The 15,516-nt window shown below is 38.3% G+C and overlaps 1 protein-coding gene across 1 annotated transcript; it reads left to right on the forward strand.

Moving 5' to 3' along the window:
* The first annotated feature begins 1,965 nt into the window (after positions 1-1,965).
* On the forward strand, positions 1,966-10,100 carry LOC120856567 (BRCA1-associated RING domain protein 1-like). The gene is made up of 2 exons (XM_040231934.1): positions 1,966-2,115; positions 9,596-10,100. Exons 1-2 carry the CDS (start codon positions 1,966-1,968, stop codon positions 10,082-10,084), a joined length of 639 nt encoding a protein of 212 aa, XP_040087868.1. The 3' UTR covers positions 10,085-10,100.
* Positions 10,101-15,516: the final 5,416 nt, after the last annotated feature.

Below are 15,516 nucleotides of genomic sequence, written 5' to 3' on the forward strand. Positions count from 1 at the left end.
AAAAATAATAATACCACAAGTACTTTCTTTCTATAAAAAGGTCAAGTATAATTTCCACATGCAGGGTATAATTCACATGGTTATTTCAGGTGCATAATCTTCCTTTGTTATTAATTAATCATATATTCAAGTATCAAAGGGGATGACAATGTCTAAAGAAAGGATATATTTACTCATGTCTTGTTTAAAAATTTCTTTATATTAGACTTCAGGCCAAGATTGCCTGAAGCATGAACTTCAAAAGCATGAAGGTGTGAACCTAGCTCCTTAATGAACTTGAAGAATGTACAAATTCAAGCCTGCTGTTCTCAAACCTTGGCTCTTAAGCAGAAAATAAGAATCATTCTCTGATCAGGTCAACCATAGGAGGATCTCCGGCTTATCTCATAGAGAATCACACAGCAAAAACTTAAAGTCATTGTGAGTATTGGAAGAACAGAATCAAACATATTGTGTTCTGGAAAACTGCAGACTTACTCTGTTTTCACCTCTGCAACTCATTCTTTGGGAGAGCGAGTATAAACAGACAATGACTTATTTTACAATGAAAACATGATTCAAGGCAATTCAATCTTCAAGTTTCTTTCTACTACCTATCTCATAAATATGCTTCAGTTCCTCCTGGTTTCTAAGGCACTAATTAGCTAATGATACTTGATATTTGTAAGTCCACTCATTTCATCTACAAGAATCAGAACAATAGCAATGTCATTAAAGTTGTCAGTCTTCTCTATATGGAGAATTACAGTAGTCTTCTGGTAGTAGAATTTGCCAAGATTTTGTAGAGAGTTTGGATATCTATAGTATGTGGTCATTTTTAATATGTATGATAATAATACATACTCCAGAGGACTATTGGAAAATTAAGGGAGAAAAAACTTGAAAAGCGTTTGGCATGAACTGAGTTGTTCACTTATTTCCAGACTAGTGAACAGAATCAATTTACTTAGCCATAATTAAATGAACCCAATCCTCCCATTTTCTACAAAGCAATGTCATTAATTAAGAATATGGAGAATTTTGAACAGGATTTATTAACCAGTGATCTGACATTTATGAAAACTTGCATATTCTTTGCATTTTCATGAGAATTTATAGTAATACATGTTTGCCAAATGATTTTGGATAGTTAATTTTATTCTGGACAAAAGCACTATTAATCCTACAAATGAGAAGCAGTAGTATGAAAAAATCAATTTGAATGTAGCATATTTAGCCCCAGAGAGCTCAATCACATATCATCATATTAACTATGTAGGCAGGAAAGAGCAGAAAACGTCCTCATTTCTAATGGTAGCACTGAAAAGTAAACCTTCAAAAAAGAAAATATATATTATCAGCCTATTTAAGGGCTGATATTAGAAAAGGAGACTTTGCTTTGTGTTCATTCAGTCAACATTCATCAAACAAATAACACATATTGAATGCTCCCACGTGCCATGAGCAATGCAGAGTACATAGAATGCAGTGTTGAACAGGAGGAGTGCCGAGACTGCCAGTGACTATCAGGGGTCACACTTGGCTTCTGCCTAATCCAAAATAGAATCCCCCAAGGGACTTTGGGTCAAGCATCTGGCTTCTGCTAACTTTTCTAGAGGAAGCATAGCTATAATTTGTCTGTGTAGCAGCTTATAGTTAAGGTCCAAGTTCAACTGTGAATTAAGACATGGCAAAAGCTAACCCATTTTTCTGGTCATTGGGCCCAGTTTTCTGTATCCGTATGGTGACTGTCAGCTTGGGGTGTCAACAAAATACCATGGACTGAGTGACTTAAACATTCATTCCTCATAGTTCTAGAGACTGGAAGTTTGAGATCAAGTTGCAGTGGGGTTGGTGTTGGTGTCTGATGAGAACTCTCCTTACTGATACAAATGGCTTTTCCACCACGTCTGAAGGAAATGGAGGGAGAGCGAGAGAGAAAGGAGCAAGCTCTCTGATGTTTCCTCCTGTAAGATCACTAGTCACATGAAGCAGTCCTCATTCTCATGGCTTCGTCTAAACCTAAGTTCTCCCAAAGGTCCACCTCAAATGCCATCATCTTTGGGGTTACAGCATCAACATGTGAATCTGGGGGGACAAAATTCAGTCTATAGCAGTGAATTAGGACAAGAAGCAGTAAGATAGCTTCCGCAGCCAGAAGGTTAGACCTATGATACTGAGAAAATACTAACCCACGTGCTCAATTTTTTATTTTTTTATTTTTTTGGTCAGTGAAAGGGAAAATACTTTCTACGTAGGCTGTGGTAAGAATAGGTAATATATGCAAAGACTATTAACTATCCCACAATACTCTTTAAAAAAGATTCTTCAAAAAATAAATTGATAATTGATAATCTTGATAAGTTATATCCTTAAACAGTTAACCAAGTGCCTCTTAAGACCATAGTAAAGTCTCATTCCATTTAGCAATATAATATATTGCAATACCAAAGATCTGTCCTAGAACTTTTATTATCACTATCAGTGTTAAACTATAGTTTTCAAGAGGTTAGAAAAATTTGTATTCTCATACAAACATAAAATGAGCATGTGTCAAATATATTATTCAATTTAGTTAGTAAAGGTATGGGGGGTTGGGGAAGTCTACAAATTAATCTCTGTTCCTACCAAACTATAAGACAGCTTGCGCAAGATATGGTCAAGCCCAGCACCACACTGATTATTTTGATACATAAAATAATCATTATTTCCAAATTTTAGATGATTTTTTTCTGACAGTCTCCCCTTGAAGATTATAAGTAATCTCAAAATAACATTCATGATCACAAAATAGATAGTCTCATGAAATTCAGTCTGATTATTTACATAGATCCAACAGGAATGTTAATAAGCATTTGACCTCCATGAGTTTATTCTGCCAATCTAGAGCTGCACAGAACTGAACAGCTGCCAATGCAAAATCATTGACTTTTGTCTGGGGATTTTCATAAGGAATCTTGTATTTAATTTTTAGAAGTCTCTATTATTTGCCCTCTATCCTGAGACTTAAAAAAAAAAATACCAGGATACTCTATTCACCAGAGTTTATCTACAGTGCCTATAAATTTGGGTGGCATCTCTTTTTGAGGCCCTCAAAATTTGCTAAAGAGTGGTCTGCCAAGAAGTGTCCTTCTGTCACCCATAAGACCAGAATTCTCTAATCCATGTACCAAACCAGTTTTCTTAGGGCTGTATATACACATTGGCCTCTCATATAAGATTGATCCTTGTTCTTTATTAGCCAGCCTGTTATATTTGATTAAATGAGATTTACACCATCCTTATGGCAGAAGGTGAAGAACAACTAAAGAGCCTCTTGATGAAAGTGAAAGAGGAGAGTGAAAAAGTTGGCTTAAAGCTCAACATTCAGAATACTAAGATCATGGCATCTGGTCCTATCACTCCATGGCAAATAGATGGGGAAACAGTGGCAACAGTGGCTGACTTTATTTTTTTGGGCTCCAAAATCACTGCAGATGGTGATGGCAGCCATGAAATTAAAAGACACTTACTCCTTGGAAAAAAGTTGTGACCAACCTTGACAGTATATTAAAAAGCAGAGACATTACTTTGCCAACAAAAGTCCATCTAGTCAAGGCTATGGTTTTTCCAGTTAGTGATGTATGGATATGAGAGTTGGACTCTAAAGAAAGCTGAGCACAGAAGAATTGATGCTTTTGAACTGGCTGGAGAAGACTCTTGAGAGTCCCTTGAACTGCAAGGATACCCAACCAGTTCATCCTAAAGGAGATCAGTCCTGGGTGTTCATTGGAAGGACTGATGTTGAGGCTAAAACTCCAATACTTCGGCCACCTGAAGCGAAGCGCTGACTCATTTGAAAAGACCCTGATGCTGGCAAAGATTGAGGGCAGGAGGAGAAGGGGACAACAGAGGATGAGATGGTTGGATGGCATCACCGACTCAATGGACATGAGTTTGGGTAGACTCCGGGAGTTGGTGATGGACAGGGAGGCCTGGAGTGCTGCTGTCCATGGGGTCGCAAAGAGTCGGACACAACTGAGCAACTGAACTGAACTGTCAAATATGGCTCTCCAGGTGCAGTCTTGGTTGCATAACTGATTTGTTCAATCATATACTGGTAGAAATGAGGATAAGTTCTTACTGATTATATAAACTTTATTGCTATGAAAAATAAGACTCAAAAAAAGGATTTGTTGCTAAAATATGAGGGATTAGTGAGAATTAAATACTATTTTTAAATGTTTCATTTTAGTCTACTAAATGGGTTGTGTATGCTTAGTCACTTCAGTTCTGTCTGACTCTGTAACCCCATGGACCATAGCCTACCAGGTTCCTCTGTCCACCAGATTTTCCCAGGCAAGAATACTGAAGAGGGTTGCCATGCCGTCCTCCAGGGGATCTTCCCAACCCAGGTATTGAACTCTCATCTCCTGTGTCTCCTGCATCTGCAGGCAGATTCTTTACCACTGAGCCACCAGGGAAACCCAGTAAATGGGTTAGCAATTGCTTAAATTGAGAGAAAAAGAACTTCCTCATATAGTCATTAAAAAGTAGTATATTAAAAGTAATGTTAACAATAATCCAAACAGACTACAATTAAATTTCCTTCTTCAGTCCTGTTATGGATCTAGATCTTGTGTCAGTAGTCAGCTTTTGGAAATGGAAAAAAAGTCCTGAAGATGCTGATTCAGTACACTGGTGCAGTCTGAAAACTGTCTAACTGAAGTCGACTAGGAGGCCATGTACCTGGAACAGTACATTCTGCAAGACTCTGAGACTGTCTATATATGTTGAAGATATAAATTGTATACTGATGTGAGAATCCCAGAATTTATTCAGGCAGGAGAAGGCAATGACAACCCACTGCAGTACTCTTACCTGGAAAATCCCATGGGAGGAGCTTGGTAGGCTGCAGTTCATGGGGTCGCTAAGAGTTGGACACGACTGAGCAGCTTCACTTTCACTTTTCACTTTCATGCATTGGAGAAGGAAATGGCAACCCACTCCAGTGTTCTTGCCTGGAGAATCCCAGAGATGGGGGAGCCTGGTGGGCTGCCATCTGTGGGGTCGCACAGAGTCAGACACGACTGAAGCAACTTAGCAGCAGCAGCAGCAAGCAGCAGCTTGTACACCAGGATCTTTAAGCCAGTATCAGGATGCAAAAACCTATTTGATAATGAGACTGAGTGGTTGCAATTATTTCAGTCCCAAGGCCAATGATATCAGAATGGAGGAAAGTACAATTTTATATTGATAGTACAATACTATCTCCCAGGAAGTAAGTTGATATTTTCCTTTAGGATAAGAACATATTATAGATTATGAAACCATTGAAAAATTTCCAGAGCCTTCCCCAAAACTGTAAATTTTGTGAAATATCCCTATGAATAGCATGCTTTCTGTACATACTTAACCTGGGAAAGATTAGTCATCTTTTTTAATTCTTCCCAGTCAACAATTACAATAGTAATAATCTAAACAAGAAATATGAGACAAATCAAACAAACCTATTTTTAGCTTTCTTATTTTTATAAGGCACAGTAACAAACTTCTGCAAATTTCCAGGGACTTTTGAGAAAATTCAAACATAATTTCAGGTGTGAAAAATTTCCCAAGATTCTTTTCTGTTTTTTTTTTAATTAGAATCTAGTTTTGAGAAGGAAAAATCTATGGAGATGTGGTTGTTTGATTAAGACAAATTAGAAGTGGTTAAAATGGGTGAAAGTGGTCAAAAAGTACAAACTCCTAGTTATAAAATAAATAAGTCAAGGGGATGTCATGGACTGCACATGACTATAATTAATAATACTCTATCATATTTGAAAGCTGCTACGAGTGAAAAAAATTCTCATCACAAGGAAAAGCATTTGTAACTGTACTCAGTGACAGATGTTATTTCAATTTATTATGGTGAGTATTTCACAATATATACGGGAGACCCAGGTTCAGTCCCTGAGTTGGGAAGATCCCCTGGAGAAGGAAATGGCTACCCACTCCAATGTCTTTGTCTGGAGAATTCCATGGACAAAGGAGACTGTAACCCCATGGGCAACAGTCCATGGGGTCATAAAGAGTTGAACACAACTGAGTGGCTAACACTTTACTGACCATATAAACACTAAGTCATTACATTTTTGCTCCTGAAACAAATATAAGGTTTTACATCAATTATAAAATTTAAATCTTGGATCCCTGAGAAATAACACATGGTTACCTATGTAGTCAAATAAGCACATTATGAAAACTTAGCTCTTTTACAAGTGAGGAAATTTTGTTCTTTAAAAACAACAGCAAGAGGGACTCTCCTGGTGATCCAGTGGTTAAGGATCTGCCTGCCAATGCAGGGGACATGGGTGTGATCCTTGGTCCGGGGACTAAGATCTCACATACCACGAGGCAACTAAGCCCATACACCACCACTACTGAAGCCCCCATGCCCTAGAGTCTGTACTGAGCCCACATACCTCAACTACAGAGTCGTCCCCACTCCCAGCCACTAGAGAAAGCCTGCACACAGCAACAAAGACTCTGTACTGCCAAAAAATAATGAATAAAATACAATCAATAAGGCTTTTTGAAAAAGAGTAAAAAAAAAACACAGCAAAACAAGGATATGATAATGTTGACTAAAGGCAGAGTTTATTCTGCTGAGATATGAAGTTTCTGCTATTTGGGGAGAGTATCCAAATACTAAAGCTCTAACATCAAATATTATATTACAGAGATAGTGAAATTCTAGGTTTGTGCTTAGTAGTATTTTCTCCCAAAGGAAGAAAATAGACTTTATTTACAAGTAATAACATTTAGGAATTCAGTTCAGTTCAGTTCATTCACTCAGTTGTGTCCGACTCTTTATGACCCCATAGACCATAACACACCAGGCCTCCCTGTCCATCACCAACTCCCAGAGTTCACTCAAACTCATGTCCATTGAGTCAGTGATGCCATCCAGCCATCTCATCCTCTGTCATCCCCTTCTGCTCCTGCCCTCAATCTTTCTCAGTATCAGGGTCTTTTCAAATGAGTCAGCTATTCACATCAGGTGAACAAAGTTTTGGAGTTTCAGCCTCAACATCAGTCCTTCCAATGAATACCCAGGGTTGATCTTTAGGATGGACTGGTTGGATCTCTTTGCAGTCTAAGGGACTCTCAAGAGTCTTCTCCAACACCACAGTTCAAAAGCATCAATTCTTCTGTGCTCAGCTTTCTTTAGAGTACAACTCTCACAGCCACACATGACTACTGGAAAAACCATAGCCTTGACTAGATGGACCTTAGTCGGCAAAGTAATGTCTCTGCTTTTTAATATGCTATCTAGGTTGGTCATAACTTTCTTTCCAAGAAATAAGCATCTTTTAATTTCATGGTTGCAGTCACCATCTTCAGTGATTTTGGAGCCCCCCAAAATAAAGTCAGCCACTGTTTCCACTGTTTCCCCATCTATTTGTCATGAAGTGATGGGACCAGATGCCATGATCTTCGTTTTCTGAATGTTGAGCTTTAAGCCAACTTTCAATTTCTCCTCTTTCAACTTCATAAAAAGGCTCTTTAGTTCTTCTTCACTTTCTGCCATAAGGGTGGTGTCATCTGAATATTTGAGGTTATTGATATTTTTCCCAGCAATCTTGATTCTAGCTTGTGCTTCATCCAGCCCAGCGTTTCTCATGATGTACTCTGCATATAAGTTAAATAAGCAACAATATACAGCCTTGAAGTACTCCTTTTCCTATTTGGAACCAGTCTGTTGCTCCATGTCCAGTTCTAACTGTTGCTTCCTGACCTGCATACAGATTTCTCAGGAGCCAGGTCAGGTGCTCTGGTATTCCCATCTCTTTCAGAATTTTCCACAGTTTATTGTGATCCACATAGGCAAAGGCTTTGGCATAGTCAATAAAGCAGAAATAGATGTTTTTCTGAAACTCTCTTGCTTTTTCGATGATCCAGTCAATTTGACCTCTGGTTCCTCTGCCTTTTCTAAAATCAGGTTGTTCTGAACATCTGGAAGTTCATGGTTCATGTATTGCTGAAGCCTGGCTTGGAGAATTTTGAGCATTACTTTACTAGCGTGTGAGATGAGTACAACTGTGCGGTAGTTTGACAATTAGGAAAGATCCATCCTAATCCTTAAAAACCTTCCCACCCCTCTAAATCTTAACGCAGTGCATGACTGGGTGAAGTAAAGGATGATTTGCCTCTAAAGGCTGCCCTTGCTGTCCCCCCACCTCACAGGGCCCATCTGTCCTAGAAAAGAACATCTCTTGGGCAGCTGTGCTCTTGGGGAACGGGAAGTGAGCATGGACTCAATGCTCAGTTCTGAATTTCAAGTGCAGGTCTCCCCACTAGGCCCCACTACCTGGAGCAGGAGGGACCAGGGCCTGTTCTTCCAATGGCCCCTTTTACAATCAGAGGCTGAGAGGATGGACTAGCTGAGCCCAAAGACTCAGTCACTCAGTCTGGCCTCAAATATGGCTGTGATGGAGGGGTGACGTTGCTCTAAAGAAACATCAGGAGGCAAAGTGGGAGAGGACTGACTGTCCAGGCTCCAGGCCTTCTGGGGGCATCTCGAATAACCTATTTGTTCACCTGGTGAAGGTCCAGGGACCAGGCTGGGTTGTGGGCCCATATCAGTGTCTCTAGAAGTTTGGCCACTGTTGGCCTAGTTCTAAAAGAAGGCCCTGAAAGAGAGAGTAGAATATATGTGTATATGCATATATTTAGTAATAAAGATTTCATAAGCACTTTTTTCCTTAAATTAGCTTCTTGAATGTGCCCATGAAAATTGTATAAAATTTGCCAGATTTAACACATTTAATTGGTCCTTTATAGACTATTATAAACCAAAACAAGTAAATTCAACCCTTTCAAAACTACATTTGTCTAATCCCTCAAATTTTGTCTTTTGCTATGTTTTTTCATGTTCTAGATCAGGATGAGCTTTTACTTTAGGAAAAAAGTACTCTACTTTTTCCTTGATAAACAAAATAATAAATCCAGTTGTATTTTTTCAAAGACAGTCTGGACCACCCATATTGATTTTCAACTTTTAATTAAACAGTAACTCCTTTTTACAGAGAAAACTAAAAGGTAGGTAATTCATAACAATCTATCATTCACAAACCTTCTAGTCAACCAGCAAATCTCATGAATACATGTAATTCAATAAATTACAGAGAGAAATATCTTTTTTCATCTATTTCAGTTTTATTAAAGAAGCAAAAATTAATATGTTCATTAATTTAATTCCAAAATATACATCCTCCCCATAGAGTAAAACAAGCAAAAGTTTATAAACTTATGTTTATGCTTAGTAATCAATGTTTCATATTCCACTTTAAGTGTAAATTGCCAACTATTCAAGGATCATTCAAAAATAACTCAAACTGAAATTAATACAAATATTTATTACTGAAAATCTTGGAAATTAATTTTAAGTTTGTACGCTATAAAACATGGTTACTGTTATAAAAATGTTTGTCAGAATTATCATTTAAATCAGTTGAAAGCAAATTTGCTTTGTCATATTCTTAAGCAGTATATAGAAGTAATGTTAACTTACTTGATGAAGAAACCAAGTTTAAAGTATTTTTCTTAACTAGTGTTTTCATGAGAAAACAAAACTTTAAGTTTTTTAAAGTATGCTTTCTTCATATTGCTTGGAATTCTGAGTGGATACTGGATCCTAAAATTTGAATGGGTGAAAGCATGTCTACAAAGCAAAGAATGTGAACAGGAAGAAAAGTATGAAATTCCTGAAGGACCACAGAAAAGCAGGCTCAACAGAGAACAGCTGTTGCCAAAGCTGTTTGATGGATGTTACTTCTATTTGGTGGGAACCTTCAAACACCATCCAAAGGACAACCTTATTAAGCTTGTCGCTGCTGGTGGGGGCCAGATTCTCATTAGAAAGCCCAAGCCAGACAGTGACATGACTCAAACCATCAATACAGTTGCGTACCATGCCAAACCTGATTCTGATCAGCGCTTCTGCACACAGTATATCATCTATGAGGACTTGTCTAATCATCGTCCAGGAAGGGTTTGGCAGGGCAAAGTCTGGATGGCTCCTTCCAGCTGGTTTATAGATTGTGTGATGTCCTTCGAGTTGCTCCCTCTTGACAACTGAACTCACACAGTGTGATAACCTGTGATTGCACTGTTTTCATCAGTCACATTTTTACAAATAGGTAGACTCATTCATCAGAGAAGGTGATGGCACCCCACTCCAGTACTCTTGCCTGGAAAATCCCATGGACAGAAGAGCCTGGTAGGCTGCAGTCCATGGGGTCGCGAAGAGTCAGACACGACTGAGCGACTTCCCTTTCCCTTCCCTTTCTTCATATTATGTAATGAATCTTTTAAGGAAAAGACCAAAAACTGTTACTACTTTTTAAAACCAAAATCACTCACCTAATCTAATTTGTTCAAATATCCATCATAATTATGTAAACTTAAGTTCTTATACAAACATTGTTCTAAGCCAGCAGCTTATGTAAGAAGAATCTTTTTCCTTAAGGGCCTTCAGTTCAGTTCAGTTCAGTTGTTCAGTCGTGTCTGACTCTTTGTGACCCCATGGACTGCAGCACGCCAGGCCTCCCTGTCCATTATCAACTCTTGGAGTCCACTCAAACTCATGTCCATTGAGTCGATGATGCCATCCAACCATCTCATCTTCTGTCATCCCCTTTTTGTCTTGCCTTCAATCTTTCCCAGCATCAGGGTCTTTTCAAATGATTCAGCTCTTCGCATCAGGTGGCCAAAGTATTGGAGTTTTACCTTCAACATCAGTCCTTCCAGTGAACACTCAGGACTGATCTTTAGGATGGACTGGTTGTATTTCTTTTCAATCTAAGGGACTCTCAAGAGTCTTCTGCAACACCACAGTTCAAAAGCATCAATTCTTCTGCGCTCAGCTTTCTTTAGAGTCCAACTCTCACATCCATACCTGACTTCTGGAAAAACCATAGGCTTGACTAGATGGACCTTTGTTGGCAAAGTAATGTCTCTGCTTTTTAATATGCTGTCTAGGTTAGTCATAACTTTCCTTCCAAGGAGTAAACGTCTTTTAATTTCATAGCTGCAGTCACGATCTGCAGTGATTTTGGAGCCCCCCAAAATAAAGTCAGCCACTGTTTCCACTGTTTCCCCATCTATTTGCCATGAGATGATGGGACCAAATGCTATGATCTTAGTTTTCTGAATGTTGAGCTTTAAGTCAACTTTTTCACTCTCCTCTTTCACTTTCATCAAGAGGCTCTTTAGTTCTTCTTCACTTTCTAACACACTTATAATCATTAGAAATTCAGTTTCTCATTTGTGAATCCGATAAATATTTTAGTTCATAAAGCACCTTTTTATCTCAGGGAATGAATCCAAACAAAGCTCCTGTATTTTGAGAGATAATTATCTAGTATATTAACATATTCTACAGTTAAGAAAGTTACTTTTCTGATCATAGGCACACAGAAACAGAGAATTTTAAGCTTGTTTAACAATTCACAGGTCAAATGTCAACATAAAAATACAAAACCTCACTGGTTTATGTCTCAAGCAACTGTTTTTCTTTCTGGTTAGCATGAAATTTTTAATTAATTTGAGATCACTAATAAACAAAAATGAAAAAGTAGATTCTGTCATCTTTCAGGCAGTGGAGAAGACCTGTACCATCTCAAAGTGGAGCTGTGAGGGGAGGATATTAAGGGGACAAAACTAGATAGGAAAAAATGACTGAGTCATGACAGGGGACAGTCAGCAAAGTCACTGGGAATTCACCCTGGGAGCCAAGAGATATGTGTGCGCTTAGTCGCCCATAAAGTGTACACCTCTATCAACACAATTCACTTGTTTTTGCCAGGTGAGTTTTACCGGACACCTTGGTGGTTGAACTCCAAAACTGTTAAAGTCTAATTCTCAAAAGATAAAAAAATCACGATTTCGTACAAAGCAAAAGCATGTTGCTTTGTTATTTAATTCATTAATTAATGGAAGGATAGTAAAGATATTAAAACTGGCCCAAAGAACATTTGAAGAACAATATGTATATGGGGAATTGAATCGAAAATTCTAGGGTAAGATAGCTGGCTTAGATACAAGGATGGTTAATGTCTTCCAGGGTAACAGATTGTAAACCTTGCTGTATCTGTTCCCCTGCTGGAAATTATTTGCCTCTATACCCTTCAAAAACCTACAGCCTAACTTCTGTTCCCGCTGAGTAATAAAATACCCTAGTCAATAAAAAGCCATAGCAGTAGCACCCTGAAGGAATGCCCAGTAATCTCTTTGCCTGTTTCTATATTTTAGATAGTTTTTCTGATTGCCCACTGTGTTGTAATACCACTTATTTTACTTCGTATGGAATTAACAAGTATTCAAGTCTTTTCTTGATCTAGACTCAACCTTTGAGTTTTCATGATTTTCCATCTTTGCTCTCTTTCTCCAGAACTATATTTCTCTCCCAAATCCCTGGCCCATACTTTCACTAGACATCAGAGAGTTTGGCTAGGCTGTGGATGGAATCTTTTAGATCCCTCTTTTTTTGGTCTCATTAGCTATAGCCGGGGACAGCAATGGCAGTGAGTGGAGAGTGTTTCTTAGACAAGGAGCTATGAGTGGGGCAGTTACAGTGTTCAATACATGCAGTAATAATATAGCAAAATGAGAATCAATCACCTGTGAGAGGAAGACCACAGAGAGGGAAGGGCTTTTCAGATATTTAAAACTTAGAAACATGAAATTTCATAAGCAAATTCAGGGATATTCAACATTGGACACTAGTTCTTTCTGCTTCCTCTTCACCCTTTTCATATATCATGAACCTGCCTCCTTAGCTTTTCCTGACCCACACCTAATTCAAGGCCTTTCTTCTAGAAAACGCCTAGGCTGTCTCTAAGGCACTTACACTTACTTTTCCTTTCACCCAGGTAATTTTTAAGTACAGTGAGCTCAGTTCTCCAGGTGCAGGTCTTCAGAGCTTAATGATAAACATCTAGAGTATGTTGGGTAAGCACTTACCTATTTCTTAGTTGTTCTGCAAAATAATAGTATCTTGGAGGAATGAATTGGAAAAATTCTGTAAAATTAAGATCATATTATACTAAACCATTGGGAGCATAAATGTGCAGAGGTAATATATTTTAAATTCCTTGTAACTATTGTTAGTAATAGTTTAGAGACTATTAACATAAAAAGAATATTAAAATGTAATTTGCTTCTCATACTTTATTGTCCTAGTTTATAGTCTGTATTTTTCTGTGCTTTGGTGATTTGTGACTCTTGTTCCTAGTCAGTGAAAACTTTTGCTCTCTTGGTGATTATGCAATCAAAAAGGCTTAGGGGGAAAGATCTAGTGGAAACACTTTTCCACTAATGTTTTCCAAAGTTATTTGTAAGAAGTGACTTCAGAAATGGTCTTCAGGGGTAGGGAAAGAGCATAGTACAGAAGAAAATGAAAGAAAAGTGTGTTTTGAAAGGCTTCTTTGAGTGATTCTGATGTTCTTATGTAGTTTCCTATTGTGAACAGCCACTTGTAAATGTTTGAAACAATGACAGTAAATTATGTATTATACTTAAGTATTAGATCCTTAAAAATTAATCTCAAAAAATCTCTGGAAGCTTAGAAAGCCAATAGGCCAATAAAAGAAAGTTAAAATGATGACTGGTGAGTTTGGAAAACAAGACATTGTTTTAACCTCTGCTCCTAAGAAAAGACATTGATAAGTTTTGGGTTAATTCTTTATGTTGTATCAGGTTTGTCAGTGGAAAAAGCAAGAAGATTATATGATTTCTTTCAGGATCTATTTGTAAGAATTGTTATTTTCAACAAATAAATGTTTAATGTTTCTTATTCCCTTGGAGTCAAATCTTATAAGGAAGTAAACTGCTCACTATGCTTTCATAACAGACCAATCACACAGTAAGATCCGACTTTTCTGATAATTCATCTCTGCTAAGATACCCTTTAATTTTTATCAGCTGATTATTGAACATTCTTTGTATATGAGAGCAATTAATTCCTAATAAATGCCTATATGATTTATATGTATAGACAATGGATTGGTTCAAAATTGGGAAAGGAGGGTGTACTTTGTCACCCTGCTTATTTAACTTGTATGTAGAGTGTGTGTATGCCTGCTAAGTTGCTTCAGTCGTGTCTGACTCTTTGCAGTCCTAAGGACTGTAGCCTGCCAGGCTTCTCCGTCCATAGGATTCTCTAGGCAAGTGTACTAGAGTAGGTTGCCATTTCCTCCTCCAGGGGATCTTCCTGACCGAGGGATCTAACCCGCATCTCTTATGTCTCCTGCATTGGCAGATGGGTTCTTTACCACTAGTCGCACCTGGGAAGCCCCCCACATGCAGAGTACATCATTCAAAATGCCAGGCTGGTTGAAGCACAAGCTGGAATTAAGATTGCTGGGAGAAATATCAACAATCTCATATATGCAGGTGATACCACCTTAATGGCAGAAAGCAAAGAGAGACTAAAGAGCCTCAGGATGAAGGTGAAAGAGGAGAGTGAGAAAGCTGGCTTAAAATTCAACATTCAAAAAATTAAGATCATGCATTTGGTCCCATCATTTCATGGCAAACAGAGTGTGGGGAAGTGAAAACAGTGACAATTTTTATTTTCTTGGGCTCCAAAATCACTGTGGACAGTGATTGCAGCCACAAAATTTTAAGACACTTGCTTGTTAGAAGAAAAGCCATGACAATCCTAGACAGCTATGAAAAAGCAAATCACTTTGCCAACCGCAAAGTTGCCAACACTTTGCCAAACAGCTATCACTTTGCCAACAAAGGTCCATATAGTCAAAGCTATGGTTTTTCCAATAGTCATGTATGGATGTGAGAGCTGGATCATCAAGAAGGGTGCGCCAAAGAATTGATGCTTTTGAACTGTGGTGCTAGAGAAGTCTCTTGAGAGTCCTTTGGACTGCAAAGAGATCAAAGCAGTCAATCTTAAAGGAAAACTGAATTTCCTGAATATTCATTGAAAATACTGATGCTGAAGCTCCAATACTTTGGCCTCCTGATGCAAAGAGTCAACTCATTGGGAAAGACACTGATTTTGGGAAAGATAGAATGCAGAAGGAGAAGGGGGCAGCAGAGGATGAGATGGTTGGATGGCATCACCAACTAAATGGACATGAGTTTGAGAAGAGTTGAATACAACTTAACGACTGAAAAGGGCTTCCCTTGTTGCTCAGCTGGTAAAGAATCCTCCTGCAATGCAGAAGACCTGGGTTCAATCCCTGGGTTGGGAAGATCCCCTGGAGAAGGGAAAGGCTACCCACTGGGAAAGAATACCCAGTATTCTGACCTGGAGAATTCCATGGACTGTATAGTCCATGCAGTCGCAAAGAGTCAGACACGACTGAACGACTTTGACCTCAGTTAGCAACCATGTTTCAAAGGGGTGAGATTTCACAGCACAATGGCAAATAATTTGGGGTGTACAGTAGTGAATATTATTGTATGCAGTGAAAAAGGTGAAGGTAACTAAGTATAAAATTAATAAGACAGAAAACCTCCCAGAATGTGATTCATACTGTGTATAGATCA

This window comes from Oryx dammah, unplaced genomic scaffold, assembly GCF_014754425.2.
Source record: "Oryx dammah isolate SB20612 unplaced genomic scaffold, SCBI_Odam_1.1 HiC_scaffold_28, whole genome shotgun sequence".
Lineage (NCBI taxonomy): Eukaryota > Metazoa > Chordata > Mammalia > Artiodactyla > Bovidae > Oryx > Oryx dammah.